This window comes from Calidris pugnax, unplaced genomic scaffold, assembly GCF_001431845.1.
Source record: "Calidris pugnax isolate Ruff unplaced genomic scaffold, ASM143184v1 scaffold53, whole genome shotgun sequence".
Classification (NCBI taxonomy): domain Eukaryota; kingdom Metazoa; phylum Chordata; class Aves; order Charadriiformes; family Scolopacidae; genus Calidris; species Calidris pugnax.
Genome location: NW_015090792.1, coordinates 997,215 through 1,013,257, shown reverse-complemented (window position 1 = coordinate 1,013,257; position 16,043 = coordinate 997,215). Strand labels below are relative to the sequence as shown.

The following is a 16,043-nucleotide window of genomic DNA, read 5'->3' as shown; positions in this document are numbered from 1 at the left end:
CTGGTGGAAGCAGGGAAAGAGTTAAGGGGCAGGAACTTGCAGGGGGAGCAGAAGGGGAGAAAGTATTTGGGAAGATACAGAAGTGGAGAAGCCTGATGGAGAATCTGAGGGGTGGAAGGAAAGAGAAAAGGAAATGATGGTGTGATGCACTAGGAATTTCAAGTAAGGTACTTGGATGAAAAAAGGCAGATGATGCAGAGTTGTGATGGGAGCAAGCATTTCTGAGTTTGAAGATAGTGTGGGAAGGTCATGAGGCATAAGAGTGGTGGGAAATTGGAGAGTAAGTAAGTACAGGATAGTAATGCAAGGAAAAGAAAATAATCATGAAAGTACATTAGTAAACTTACTTTTCTACTCATAGGATTCAAATAAAGATAACTTAATTCTGTGCCCTCTTCTGGCTAGTCTTTCCTGCCACAGTTCTCAGCCTCAAGACCTGTTTCTTCTCTCCAGTGCTTGCGTTTTAGAGCCTTCCTGTGAACAAAAGGTATTCTGTTAAGGACCTGGGCTGTAGACTGGCACTACATTTTTTTTATAAATTAGGGTAAGTAGGGGTATTGATCTAGCCTGTAGCTAGAGCATATGTTGTTGGAGTTGGTGCTTTTAAATTGCTGCACAGCAGTTTGATCTGCCACACATTAAAAATATTTTGGGAGAAATGAATATGACTGAGTTTTTGTTAGCCCTCTTGTAGCAGCAATGAAGCATGGGGTAGTGATGTCTTCATTTGGATTTCACCTGATGCAACAAATCCTAGATCCAGGGCATGATTTGTAATTGTGGGTTGGTTTTTTTAGCCCTTACCATGTGAGATTATGTAAGGTGACCATCCCAGAGGCTTGAGGATTGCAGATACAATCCTTCCTGAAGCTTTATCCTCCTGTTTCCAATAAATATGACATTTCCCCTTCAATATCCTTTCAGACTGAAATTCCTGGAAACATTCAAGTCCTCTGGAGGACAGTTATTTTGATCAAAGAAGGGCCGTATCCTAAAGTCCTTAAAAGCTCTTAATCTTTTCCTTTCCTTCCATCTGAATTTGATGCTCTTCTTCTGATGTCATATTCATCACTATTATTCTTCAATACAAGTCATTTAAGTTCTTTCTGATGTGTTTTTATACATGGCTGGATGGGGTGGAATAGGTTGCAAGTATCCCTGGAGTTTCTCTCATAAATAGGTTGCAAGTATCCCTGGAGTTTCTCTGGAGTGTCCCTGGGACATGGGGATTAGGGAAATTTCTTTGAATCTCAACGCATCTCCTCTTGCCTCCTGTAGATTGTTCTTTACTTAGGTAGCCTAAGACTTTTTTTGAACACTTTGCCCTGAGGCTGCAACTTTCCAAGCTTAGGGTGGTGGTGGCTTCTATGTGAAATGTCTTTTTCTCTGGAGGTGGTCACCTCGTGCTGCTCTCATCCCTGCTTTGTAGCTGGGGATCCTTGCTGTGGCTGTTGGACTGCAGTCCCACCCACAGTGCCCCTCCACGAGGACAACGCCATAGTCTGCGTCCTTCTGCTTTGGAGTTTCTATACCTTTTTTTTTTTGGTTACAGCTAAATGCAGCGTCACAAGCCTGGGATTCTTAGTAGACTTCTGAAAACAAGATTAGCAAAAGCATGTCTGAACAAAAAAGCATCTTGGAAGAGGCAGTCACTGCCGGGATGTTCTTCAAAGCTCAGTGGGATAGCAACAGTCCATACTCATGCAGGGGAAATAAGAATTAGAAGATAGTACTCTGAATGGGACAATCTCTCCCCGATCTGACTTGGAATGGGAAGAAACTGCCAGTGGTACCACTGCTTTTCCACAGACACCTTATGAGCTTCCTGCTGCTGTTCTTTCTCCCTTTAAACATTATCAAGTTGTATGGTTGTTGTCTGCCAAAAGGTGCTTGCCCAGCTGTAATGTGGTTTATTAGCAGAACAGACGGAGCCTGCATGATGGTGCTCCCACAGCTCCCCTCAGGATTGCCATATCCCAAAGTGACCCTTCTGTGAGTAGGTACATCAGCAGTGCTTGCCTTTAAATCCCTGCAGGCTCCTCCTTGGCTCTCGGAGGGTGGATGTTATTTAGATAATCCCATACATCTTTCAAATCTTTCAAATATTTATTTCTCAAAGCACGGCTGTTAACATCAGTCCTTTTGCTGACTTGCAAAGCAGGAAGAAGTATTTCTGCCTAAAATCCCTAAGAATATTTGCTGAAAGACTAAGGCTCCAAGTGCTTGTCTGCGTTCTGCTGTCGTACACCTGTGACATTTAAGCTGGGGACTTCTCCAGGCAGCAGAAAAGCAAAAGAGCTGAAGCAACCTTCCTAGTGACAGGAACATCCATCGGAAGTGTTAGGTGAATCAGAGTAAGTGATGTTAAATCTCTGTCATTTCTTTTCCCCCCATACATCACATTTTCTGTGAAACCCTATCCTGAGCTTACACTGGAAGAAGCTATATTCATGCTGTCGTGACAGCGTTCACTTTTGATTTTCTTATGCCAAGGAGGACCAGAGTGCTTTTGCAGAGCACATCCATTTCTCCTGGACAGCAGCACACTTAGAAAAGCTCGCAATGTGTTAGTAGCCTCTATCCTAAGAGATGAGAATGAGCTGTCTCTGCTCAGAGGATCCCTAATTGGATTTCTGCATCTATTTAAATTAGGTTATCATCCACTTGGCAGATTTCCTGCTTATTCCACCAGGGCGAAGGCCATCTCTGTAGTGGCTATCAGCAACTTTCTTCTCCAGGGCATCTGAATGCAGTTCTCTCTGCATGTTCATTTATCACTATGAAGCCACACAGACCTCAAAATATGCTAATAAACTTGGGGGGAACTGTTTTAGTTGCCATTTAGCTAGACTCCTCGTACCCGCCTCCAGTCAGAGTTCAGCGTGTGGAGCTGCCAAGAGTGGGAGCTTTTGTGGATAATTGTTTGATTGATGGAGAAATTCTTGCCTTTAATGCGAGTGGTTCTTTGCAAGATGCATTGTCATGACCTTTAAGATGTGTTGTCTGGATCTCCACGACTCAATCTTGCTAACTGAACTCCTCCTGGAGGAGCTTGGACTGTTTCTGGATCCCTTCGTGTTGTGACATATGGGTACATATGTTTTCTCTGCTATTTTTATTGGTGCAAAAACTCTCCAACTCAGTTGCACTGGATGTGAGCAGCAAAACGGTGAGATGTATTGCATAACGTCCTTCAAAAGATGGCTTTTTTTTTGGGCAGGCGACTCTGAGAGATGTGAGCAGCAAAACGGTGAGATGTATTGCATTCAAAAGATGGCTTTTTTTTTGGGCCGGCGACTCTGAGAGACACCTTGTTCCTCCTTCACCATGACCTTCCTCTGTGTTTTCACCTATAATTAGCTGCCCAAAGCTTCTACTGTTTGCTTCAGTAATCAAGTAGCTTCTTCATCCTGTTTGGAGGTATTGGTAGTGGTTTCTCAAAATGAAGCTCATGTGGGAGTTCCTCAGAGGTGTCAGATGTTTCAGAAGTATGCAAATTGTGTTGGCAAGAGCCAACTTTTTTTTTACTGAGCTTGCCAATGTTTCCAGTATCTAAACCTGGAGTTTTGTAGGATGCAAAATACTAGCCTAGAAAAGGATGGTAAATTAAGATGTGTGGGGTGAGACACGTTAAAATGCAAGAGTTAACCAACTCTTCCCTGCAGTATATTTATACTAACAACAATTTTCAGCGTAGGTGAAAGAAGAGTTTAACATTTTTTTCTTAAATTATTTTGCTTTTTAAATGTCGAATGCCAAAATATGATATAATGAACAACAGTGTAAATGAACTGCATGTTTTACTGATATAATTAGAAATCCTAAGTGGAGCTGCCTGATCGACCTATTCTTTACTGAGCTCCTTGATTCTGCTACTGTAACTCGTGCTTAAGCACAGGCAAAATAGAAATGGAAGGGTTATTTTCCTTTTTCACAGTGTTAGATCAGGGCAGTTACTTTCCCTGTTGCTTGACTCTTTAATCAAAATGTCAGTTGAAAAAAATTTGTATGTACTCTTCTGAAGAACATGTTTTTCCATCCAACAATGCAATAACAGTCTCAGGTGAAGATGCTTAAGATCCTACTCAGAAGTTTCCTCTTGCAGCTTGAAGACCTGTTGACCATTGTATGTTGTGGGAAAGGAAAGCATTGAATAGAAAATCCACAAGTATATTTAAGGGCCTTCATGTTATTTAGTCCTGGATTTGAAGCCTACTCTTATTTCCAGTTAATGAGACAAGAATAGCTCTCTGGAGTTATATTTAAAATTTCCTTTAAGAAACACTTAAAGTGGTCTTTATCCATAGCCAAAACAAACAGCTAATGTAGAGTTATCAACTATTTATAGCATTACAGTCCAAACAAGACCCAGGTTTTACTGAAAGGTCTGGGCTTTTCTGTACCATTTTTGCTCAGAGTAGTAAGTTGCAAAAGAAGATGCATTTGTTCACTTGCAGGCTTTAGTATTTAACGGCATCAGCTGGTGTAATGCACCACAGAGAGCAACACTTCCATTGCATCGCTCCCGTGCAAACAGTATGTACTGCCCTACACTGGGGATGTTTGTTACTGCCTTTAATGCAAAACCTCCTGCAGCATTTGGGGAGGACAACGTAATTTTTCTGACAACGTAAATGCTTTGGTTGCAAAAACACAATTCCTGAGGGCTATGGACTTCAAGTCGGTGGTTGGGGGATCAAATTATCATCTTGGAACATTCTACTTTCTGCATCTATTTCTTTGCAAAACCTCCTGCAGCATTTGGGGAGGACCCCTCCACCTTTCTGGGATTGACTTGGCACAAATAATTTTTCTGACAACGTAAATGCTTTGGTTGCAAAAACACAATTCCTGAGGGCTATGGACTTCAAGTCGGTGGTTGGGGGATCAAATTATCATCTTGGAACATTCTACTTTCTGCATCTATTTCTTCACAGAATCACAGAATCCCATGGTGTTGGAAGGGTCCTCTGGAGATCATCTAGTCCAACCCCCAGCCAGAGCAGGTCCACCCAGAGCAGGTTGCACAGGAATGTGTCCGGGTGGGGATTGAATGTCTCCAGCAGGTCACCCCCAACCTGTCCTGGTGCAGGGGGTTATTTCTCCCCAGGTGCAGCACTCTACACTTTTCTTTGTTGAAGTTCATCAGGTTCCTCTCTGCCCAACTCTCCAGCCTGTCCAGGTCTCACTGGATGGTGGCACAGCCTTCTGGGGTGTCAGCCACCTCTCCCAGGTTTGTATCGTCAGCAAACTTGCTGAGGGTACACTCCATCCCTTCATCCAGGCCATTCTTAGGTAGGAACCTGAGAGAGACCCACAGTACATAATGCAGCCTCTTGAGAAGGGAAGAGATTGCAACTTCTGTCTCTTTTTGGCAGCCATTTTGATAGCATTGGAGGCTTTATGATTTTTGGCTGTTATTTTTGAACCTCTCTAAGTATGGCCAGGTCACAGTATTCAGAAACAGAGCCAAGTTAAAGTATGCAGATACATACGTGTAGGATCTATGGGCCACCTGGTGGATGAATAATTTTATAGTAAGCAATAACAATTTTTAGTAAGGCTCTGTATCTCTGTATTTATTGCTTTTTAGAAGGAGGTAGTTCTGTGGGGAAGGGAGAGTCTCTATAGAGAGCTTTTAAAATACCTTATTCAAATTATTTAACTTGTTCATTCTCGGTGTCTCTGTCCTCAGTGAGTAAACATACATCCTTCCATCAGAGTTTGTCTTTAGTTTTGTTGGTTAAAGAGATAAAAAGGCTCATAACTGGAAACTCCAGTGTTTTGGTGTTAACCAGACTGGGAACTGAAATGCTGAGATCCTATTCCAGAGCACTGTGTGGGTTTTAGTCTTATGCTTTTAAGTACACAAGGACTTAAGAACATAGTGAAAAGATCTGTGAATGTGGGCTTTCAGCAGAGAGCTTCCCCAGCCCTCCTGGAAACTGCTTTTCGTGTTACTTGGAACGGATGCCCCTTTATGAAACGGAGGTATGTCTAGGTAGAACTTCATAAAATCTGTTTAACACTTTTTACAGTGTATTCGTAACCCACTGAATAGTCACTGGAAATCTGGAGCAGGCATAATACTTGGCCATGGTTTCTCTTTTTAAAGAAGCATTTTTAAAGAAGCATTTCTTTTTCCATAGCCACATTTTGTAGAAGTAAACACTTTAAAACATTTCACGCTGTGGATTTTAAACAGACAGTTTTTGTAGGGATTGTCTTGTATTGCTTGTCAGACAGCCGCAGACTTTTTTCCATGTTTCTTATTTACTGGAATCAGCTTTATTTTTTGTGGGGGCATATGGAAACTCCCAAAAAGTAGTGCTTGGGCATGAGTTTCTACCAAAAGGCTTGCTAAGGTTTAGTTGGTGGATAGGTGTAAAGGATAGACATGTGTAGTTAAATTTGGATTTTCACAGCAATGATGAAACAGCATAAAAAAGATGCCCCTGGTTGTAGTCACTGTGAGCAGGGTTTATCACAGGAGTAATTAAGGAGTTCTCATCTTCCAGGGAGCTACACTTTTGCTGCTTTAAACTTCAGCCCTGGCAGTGAGCTCTGTCTGTCTTTGTGCTTGGTCTAATTCCTGTAGATGTTTCCCTCCTAAACACGAGGCTTTAGGTCATTAGCAGTATTTGGCGGACTCTTGATGTGGGAGGCTCTAGAAAACAAAAAGCTCCTTTCCCACTCCCCCCTCCCCCCACTAGTATTGGCATAAAAGTTCCTATTGAAAAGTTTTATTTAAAATTTGGAGGGAGTAATAGCTCAAGAAAAGGTCCTGTGTATTTTTTTTCTTCTTGACTATTAATACAAAATGTACTTTTTCTTTCCCCTTTTTTGAGACATCTTCCAGCCTGTCTACCTAATACATTGCTTTTTATTTTTCTTGCTGGTAGTTTAAAATGGTTTTGGTGTACAGCTGTGGTGGCAGGCTTGTGAACACCACAAAAATTCACATCTGTTTCCACCTGCTTTCTGTCAGTGTTGTCTAAATTGAACTCTCAATTTCCTTTTTTTCTTCTTGTTCCACTTCTGTTTAATCAGTTCTTGCCAGCAGTAATTACTTGGAGAACAATACCTCTGCAGCTACCCCAGCTCCCTTAGAACCTCAGGTTCCTGCAAACCCCATTGCAAACTGGTGCTGCACTGGTGTGGTGTGTGTCAGGGAGGGCTTTGCATTTCCGTAAGCATCCCTAGATGTACAGGGCAGCAGTTTTTCCATCTCCACCTAAATTCTTCCCTTCCTTAAATTCAGCAAGCGCCTTTTCTGATGTTGAAATAAGACCTTTTGAGACAAAGATTAACTTTTTGTTTTAATATTTATCTTACGTGCTGGAAGGTACAAATCTAGCAAAGAGAACGTTGGGGTTTTTTTGCTGTGGGTGAAGAGCCTGAGATGACTTTTCATTCTGCTCTTTGTAAAATGTAAATTACTGTCAGGATAACAACAGGCTGTAATACAGGGTTTGGTATTTTACTATGTACATTGCAAACCACTGCGGCGTTAACTTTTCTTCTTATCTGAGGCTGCTTTAACAGTTCGGGTTGTTTTTTCTCATCTGCTGCAAACCGACATTTTTGGTTGAAGTGGTTTGTTTCAGCAGCCAGCGGATGTCAGCAGCAAGATGCTCGGCCAAATTCTGCATTTTATGGCTGCTGCAATAAGGCAAATCTTTTAATACAAACCTTCTCCAGCACGGCTGAAGCATGGTTTCTGTGCAGGGCCCCTGTCTGCTGAGACAGAAAATGTGGCTGGATGTTTTTCCAGGCGTTTTGCAGCTCCTGAGCTGTCACGCTGCCTTGCTGGGGGCTCGGTGGCTGGCTCTGCTGTGACCAGAGCGTCCCCCGGGTTATACACGCATTTATATGCTTCTCTTGCTGTAGGACAACTATGATGATTGAGGGATTGGAGCACCTCCCTGATGAGGAAAGGCTGAGAGAGCTGGGGCTCTTCAGCCTGGAGAAGAGAAGGCTGAGGGGAGACCTTATTAATGCTGACAAGGATCTAAAGGGTGGGTTGAAGGAGGATGGAGCTGGACTCTTCTCAGTGGTTCCCAGTGACAGGACGAGGGGCAACGGGCACAAGCTGGACCATGGGAAGTTCCACTCCAATCTGAGGAAGAACTTCTTTGGGGTGAGGGTGGCAGAGCCCTGGCAGAGGCTGCCCAGGGAGGGTGTGGAGTCCCCTTCTCTGGAGATCTTCAAGCCCCACCTGGATGCTCCTGAGTGATGTGCTCTGGGCAACCCTGCTTTGGCAGGGGAGTTGGACTGGATGGGCTCTAGAGGAACCTTCCAACTCTGACAATTCCCTGATTCCGTGATTCTGATAGGTATGCACATCTAGGCATATAGGTTTTCGTGTATTAAGTATATTTTTAGCAAAGTTCTTAAGGTGCTTTTTGCATGACTTCTGCAAATTAGAATGCAATTAGCTTGTTCATACTGTTGCCTTATTAATTACCGTGATGGACCTAAACTGATTTGGGAAAGGATGTATCGCAGAGGATTGTGCCCTTTTTTATTTCTTTCTTTTTTTTTTTTTCTTCCAAACTGTTCATCAAGTCTCCGTCACACTTGATCATTAATCTTTCAGGAAAATAGTGATGGCTTAGTGCCAGGTTCTTACCTCTGGAGAGTAAAGATGACAACAACTACTTTCTGCTCTAAATAACTCTCTGAATTAGGAGCAGTTCAATTCAGATCTAGGTAAATATTCATGAAAATGCCCCCTTCTTAAAACAGGGTCATTTGGAAATAGTCATGTTCTCTTGCAAATATTGTAGTTGATTTTGTTTGCAGATTATTTCTATTAGAAACTTGAATCCAAAAATAGAGAGTAAATACTATTTGAAAATAAGAAGTAATAAAACAGCTGTATCTTGTTTAAACCATTTACAATAGCAGGAGTGTGTTCCATTTTATATTCCTTTTGTGTATTACTGGGTAGATTACTGGGGTAGATGCTCTTTTAAAATACTAATGATGATGATTATAGAATGGTGTGGTTTAGAAAACCATTTGTTATGGGATAATTATGAACTATGTGTTAATTTATATGCTTTGAGTTTCATTTCATATAAAAATAAATATAAAAGAAAAACCAATCTGTTTACCTGCAATTGCACCTGTGAATTATATTGAAAGAAAACTGCGTAATAAAATAATGTAGAAGTTGCTGAAAGCCTGGCATGTGCAAGTGTGTGGGAATGGGAATCTGTATTGCATGAATAATTTTTTTAAGTTATTAGAGTGACGAATATCCTCTTGCAGGGAACAACAGAGTAACTTATTGTAGCTTTGACAAAGTATTTTTAGTATCAACTAATTTTCAAATGTTAGAAACTAAGCTTTTTTAAACTTTTTTTTAAAAGATGGTTGGAATATTTCCTGATGCAGAGGCATGTAGCTTACACCCTACAGTGTGCTTTAGTCTGGTGCAAACACACTCATCGACACGCGGTTTGGGTTGCCAGGGGCTTGCTCCTGCAGCCAGCACTGTTGATGGGCACCTGGAGGTGCTTTTCTCTCATGCTACGCTCTTTGTATTTGAAGTCTCATTTTAACTAATTATCCTTAACTAATAATACCTATTTTGGTCACATTCAAGCGTGACTGAGTTATTATCCAGACCCTTCTATGGAGTTATTTGATATTAAGATGCTTAGATATGGCAGAGATGAAACTCTGTTATTGATGTCCCTGCCAGCGTGTTTTTCCTCTTAATGGATGTATTTTGCATTGTCGTTAAAAGGGTTTGAATGACTCGGTGGGCATCTGAGCTTTAATTTCTCTGATATTTCTGTGTTGAAGGGCAGAGGCTGTCAATCAGTTGGTTCAGATGAACTCTTAGGCTGGAATAATGCTATTAAGCTCATACATTCCCAGAGTTGGTCCATGTTGTGTATGTTTTACTGCTTTTCACCAAAACAGACATCTAATGGATTTTCCAACCCCCCTGTACTGCTCCTTTGCTGTCGTTTAGACCAAGCTTCCTGGATTCTTTAAAAATCCTTAGCTGTGCTCAATTCTGACAAGAGGAGCATTGTTTTTTGCTGAGGGCCTCTAAATTACCAGGGGAGGTCTGAGCTGAACCACGTCTGAATTCCTTCTGGTCTCTTGTGGGTATTCTTATAAACAGTCCACTTGAAAGGCTGACTTCATTTTATCAAGGAGAAAGCCTCATTTTACGCCTCGGAATGAAATAAATGGGTGAAATTGTAATGCTAGTTGATATGACTAGTGCCAAAGCTTTTATTATTCTTTCTTTTTCAGCAGGCAGTTTGAGAAGTGCTGTGTGCCTTTGTTAGGAGGATCTGGGGGACCCGTGGGGGTGGCAGAGAGCAGAAGAGCAGCTCTGAGTCAAGGCATGGCATAGAAAGCGTAGTCTCACGCTAGCGCAGAAGGAGGGAACGTGGAAATCAGGTTATCTTCTCATCTGGTCCACCCTGTGAATTACTAGCTTCTTGCACTGCTGAAAGCAAGAAGCAACACAGATGTAGGTTTTTTTTTCCTGATGGTTTTTATTTGCATGCGTGAGGGATTAGAGTGACAGTATGTGGAGTCAAATTAAATTTCTCAAGAGCAGAAGGAGCAGTCCAAGTCCCTGTCGTCTTGCAGACAGCACTTGAGAAGTCTGGTCTGCGTCCCGTCCTGCGCTTCAGCTGGGTCCGTGCTGAGGAACTCTGATGTAAAGTAGCGTGTTTTGTTGAAATAACCTCAAAACAATCAAAAGCATAAAAGGGATCTTAAACCTTAATGAATTGAATCTGTGCTGTCTATAACCTTGAGGTATACTTTAAAAGCACTGTAGCATAGGCATAGTATCTCCAAGGCTGGCTGGCTGGTTTTGGACTTCTGAAGCCCCAGTTTGTCTCTTTCTCAAGAAGACATGATCCATTAACGTATTTTTCTTTGAAAACCTTATTTCATATTCATATTTCAAAAAGAAAAAACTCTTGAATGCCTAAGCTCTGCTGGTAGCTGTCATCTGCATGGGCTATGTTCACAGTAGCAAGTGGTTCAACACATAGAGGTGGGGCTGCAGAGTGAGAAATGAAGGACCGAGGACCTGGTGTAGATGTTTTAGGGGATTTACTTTTGGTCTATATACAGATTTAGCATTTTCAGTTGTTCATTTGCAAAGGTTGCCTTAGGAGTTTTTTGCAAAATGTCATAACATGGTGGTTATGCTGCATTAGCAGATGGATGAGGTTGAATTTGACAGTCTGATGGGAAGATTGGAGGGTTCACCTGAGCGTGACTCACTGTGTGGTGAGCACTTTAGTTGTAGAGATTGAAAGAATCTCAGGAAAAAACACATCAGTGGTTTTGTTGCACGTTTTCTGTCATAACATGACACTGGCAGAGGCACTTGCAGAGCGAGCAGGTTGTATTACATACCAGTCTCCCAGAGAAGGCTTGAAATTTGAGTTGTGCAGTCCGTGTCTTCAGAACCAACTCCTTCCTTACTCGGCTTCGCAAAGCGGCTACGAGGAGCTCAAAACTTCCAACCCCAGGGCAGGCAAACCCAACACTGCATATATAATTGTATGCACACTAATTCCATAACTTTGGAATTTTCCATTTAGTCATCAAAGAAATGAATTAGTGGTGGTGTTATTCCTGTAACAGTGGTGCCTCCTCTAGTGAATACAGTGGCCTTTGGTATTTGGTTAATACTCAAAGAATCCGTGCAGTATTGCACTTTTGTGTGCTCCAGTTTGTATAATTTAATAGAAAATATAATAAACTAAGTCAGAAATCCTTTCACTTCTTGTTTGCATTTTCTTTCAGTTTTGTATATGGGAGATATTTCAAGTAGCTGTGTTATTCTTTGGTGTTATTATAGATGTGAAACTTGTAGCCAAAAGAGGATGTTGCAATCACATGACATCTATTTTTATTTCAATACTGGCTGTATCTAAAATTATCTACAAAAATAATTACAAGTTATCATTTCTGTAATTTTTTTTTAAATTTCTCTGCAGATGGACTTTATCAGATTTTTAGGGAAAATTTGGGTTTTTTTTTTCCAAGGAAGTACTCATTGGAGCATTGTGTGGTTGGGCTAAAGTTCACATGCTATTAATGAGCTTGGCTGATGGACACCTGGATAAATCTTGTCTTTTTTTTGCTGCAGGTCCAAGGAGCTAATAAAGGAAGCAATCCTTGACAATGACTTCATGAAGAATCTGGAACTGTCTCAGATCCAGGAGATTGTGGATTGTATGTATCCCGTGGAATATGGCAAAGACAGCTGCATCATCAAGGAAGGAGATGTGGGTTCCCTGGTGTATGTCATGGAAGGTACAGTTTAAAAAGCTAATTGTTTTTTCAAGACATATAGAGACAAAAACATAATTTCATGGGAAAAAATGTTTCAAAGAAAGAAGTTAAAGATGTCTAAATATGGTTGTTGAAAAATTGTGTAGACTACTCTTGCCTGGAAACTTTCTGTCTAGTTTTGGGTGCCTCCCTGTATAAAGAAAGAGGGTGAAAGCTGTTAACCTTGCACTTAGATCCATTGAAATAAACCTCCACTAAATATAGGTGTTTGGCTTTGATGCAATACCAATGGTTTGCTATATAAATTAGGGACTTAACAGGTAATAATGGTATTATGGAAATGGGAAATGACTGTAAAACAAGGCGAATATGGTTATGGCTTGCTACCTTATCAGGCAGTGTGAGGACAAGCTTATAAATGTTGATAAAATACATGGGGCTCCCTGCAGAAGCAATGCATTGTGTAACAGAAAATGGTCTTTTTCTGTCCTGTGCACAAAATAAGTGTAGCATCTGCAGTTGAGCACATCTGATTTGTCACAGCATGTGTTGTGGCAGGATTTTGTTTTCTTGGTGGAACAGGAGAGCAGTGGATATTCTGCTGTTCTTGGAGGCCATCAGGTTTCTGGAAACCTTTTAATGGGATCAGTGTTCTGCTTCTCCAAAATGTTAGCTATTTGCAATTTGTATCTTATTCTCTCCAAGTTCTCTAACTCTTCACATGTCAAATTGAGCATATTTTATAGACGTTTTCTTTTTAAAGGAAGCTCATGCTCATCTGTAGGAGTTACTAAGCTTGACCAAACCTCGTGCCCGTCTACTACAGCAGCCCTCTTCTGAGAGTGACTGATAATGAGTTCTGAGGCAAATGTCCCTGTTTCAATTCAACTGATGCAACAAGTGAATTCTCAGTTTGATTTGGTACAATGCAAATCGATAGATGCTTATAAAATTCCTCTTGCTCCTTACCAGAAACATCTGGTAGACTTGCAAGCATTTTAGCCAGCTCACACCTAAGGGGGATGGAGGTTTCTCACTTGCCTGTATCTTTTGAGCAAATATGGCAACACTGCAGTTTATGGGTAACTTATGTGTTTATATGTATGTGTACATGCTAAATTAATTTCTTAAATTGTTCTTTTAAACAAAAATATTTTCAAGGCAGTAAGCCATCCTTTAAACATGGTTTCCTGCCAAAATGCTGTAGAGTTGCAAATGCTCTTCACTAGTTTCCTAAAGAGCAAATGCTCTTTCACTAGCATTTCCAAATGCTCTTCCCCTCTTCCCAAGGGGCAGCCTTAATGTTCTGTCCTTTTAAGGTTAAGGCCTTTCTTAAGGTTCATTTCCTTCAGCTTTTAATATTTTTAAATTTTGCACATTAAAATGCTATTCAAATGCATGGCTTGTTTTGGATGCTGTGTTCAGTGTTGTCCCTTGATAAACCCCATAACAACAGGACACTGTCAAAATCAGTGTATGTTTCTCTGCTGCCATTCCTCAGATTCTTTGGAGAGGACTTTTGGGGAGATTTATGGGCAGACCTGTTCCCCCCACCATTTGGAGTGTTGGACACAGCTCGTGTCCTGGTTTGAGCGACACAGGATTAATTTCTCTTTCAGTAATTTTACTTTTTGGTTAGGTCTATTCTAATGTTTGGGAAAACTGCACTTCTAGAAGAGTAGCACCTGAATTTGTGAAAATATTTACTTTATAGCCAGCTATGGTATATGGGTTTCAAGGTCTCAGTGTTTTTGAGCACACCAGGTACGGGGATGAGGAGGAGCAAGCCCGGGGCATTGAGCCAAGCTTCCAACAGGAGTATTTCATACCATTAATGGCATATTCAATATAAATTAGAAATTTTGCTAAGGAGTTTCTCCTCTTCTGTGGTGGCTGTGATCCTGAGAAATTCTTGCCCCGGTGCCGGACTTCTAAGCCCTTCCCTTCCTCCTGAAGCCATGGCAATTGCAGTATGTGACATTTGCTGTCCCCTTCTGGGGGTGCACAGCTACCCCGTGGCAGAATGGGCTGAGCATAATACGTGTATATTTTGCATTGGTGTCAGGATCAATATTCTTTAGTATTAATAATGCTAATTATTTAGTCTTGTTCTATTAAATCTGCTTATATTTCAACCCTGAGGTTTCCTTGTTTTTTTCCCCGATTCCCCTTTTTGGGTGGGAGGGGGTTTATGGGTGAGTGAATAATTGTTAAACGACAATAAATTGTTGTGGATTCCTCAAACCATAACAGCTTGGTAGTAAGATGACCCTTTATTTGATACATCTGATGATGCACTATTACTGTCACTTCCTTGAATGTTTCCAATTGTTGGTTCAAACTCTATCACCAGATTCTTGATTCTTGTCTTCTAAAATGAATGTTTGTCAAAGACAACTTTTGCATCTTTTGGTCACTTTAGCTTATGCTTGCTCTTCTGGCAGCTCTCTGTGTATGAGGGCATGACTTGGCTCTCCCCCAGTCTTCGGCTGGTCTTGTAACTGAATTTAAGATTATTTAGATAGCTCTGCAAATATTCATAATGCTCTGCAAACAGAATTATAAAGAGTTCATAGTCTACAGTTTAGACATAATGCAATGAGTGATGATGAAGTAATGGAAATGGAAGAAGACATTATCAGATGGGTTGTGTTATGGTTATGAGAACAGGCTCAGTAACTCATTTGGGCTTATCATTTTGTGTCCTCTCAGTTATTAACACCTCCCATACACCCCCAATTATAAACTTTATTCTTTACAAAACTCTGCTGGAGAAACCCATCTTTGAGTATTACTGAGAGGTGTTTTATTTTCACAAAAATCAAATGAATGCTGCAAGTGTTTCTTCTATTAATTCCCCTTTCTTTCCTTACTTGGACTTATAGCCGTGATTAATATGAATGAAAATTACTCATGTAGAGCATTTGATAACCAATACTCTTATGCTTGTTTATAATTTATGATTCAGTGCTTAGATAGAGCCTCTTACTAGAAGGCCGAGTTATATATTGGTGATGTTTCCTAAGACTGATTTTAAATAATAATTTAAGTAGGATGGATTTAAAAACATCCATCATTTTCACTGTTACTTTTCTGTGTCCTCGTTTATCATGGTGAAGCAGTAGTAGTGTCTGGTTTAATTTTCCCCTCTAGACATGAGGACTCTACTAGTCCTGGCGAGACTGTGGATGTTAAAATCCATGTATGTGTGACACTTGCTGAGCTTGGTGAATCTTAAAAGGCTGGACCTCCAAGCAATTTCTTCTTCACCATGACTTGGTAATGCTTTCTGAAGGTCATTTCAGGTTTGATATGTTCCTTGGGTGGGAATGGCTGTAGGATTGTACCTCATTAAAGAGTGAGGAAAAGGCTTGACTCCACTTTTCCATGTTCTCTTTGGTTCTAGCAGAAAGGACATTTCATGCTGTATTACTGGGTTTACATGTGCAGTCATTTTTATTTGTGTGTTTGCCCAACCCTACCCACACTAGTAGGCTTGACTCTTTCCCCTCCAGTCATGTGCTCTCACGCCTCTGATGACCGAGTAAAAACTTTGTATTCTTTGTCCTATTATTCCATGTCTTACATCAGATTTCCTGCCCTCCCTGTATTTCTTTTGGTATCAGGAGCAAGAGCAGCACTTGTACAAAATGGTTGGACTGTATTGCTGAAAAGTCGGTTAATACAGTCAAAGTTGAGAAAAGAGTGAGGTTATTGAAAACACAAGAAGAAAATTTTCCATACATTCTTTT

General features: G+C 40.9%; 1 protein-coding gene across 1 annotated transcript in view; it reads left to right on the top strand.

The window, feature by feature from the left end:
* PRKG1 (protein kinase, cGMP-dependent, type I) overlaps positions 1-16,043 on the top strand; it is a 551,141-nt gene that overhangs the window by 19,810 nt on the left and 515,288 nt on the right. Inside the window, exon 2 of the mRNA XM_014966652.1 lies at positions 12,146-12,312. Coding sequence (XP_014822138.1) covers positions 12,146-12,312 — 167 coding nt within the window. The remainder of the gene's footprint in view (positions 1-12,145; positions 12,313-16,043) is intronic.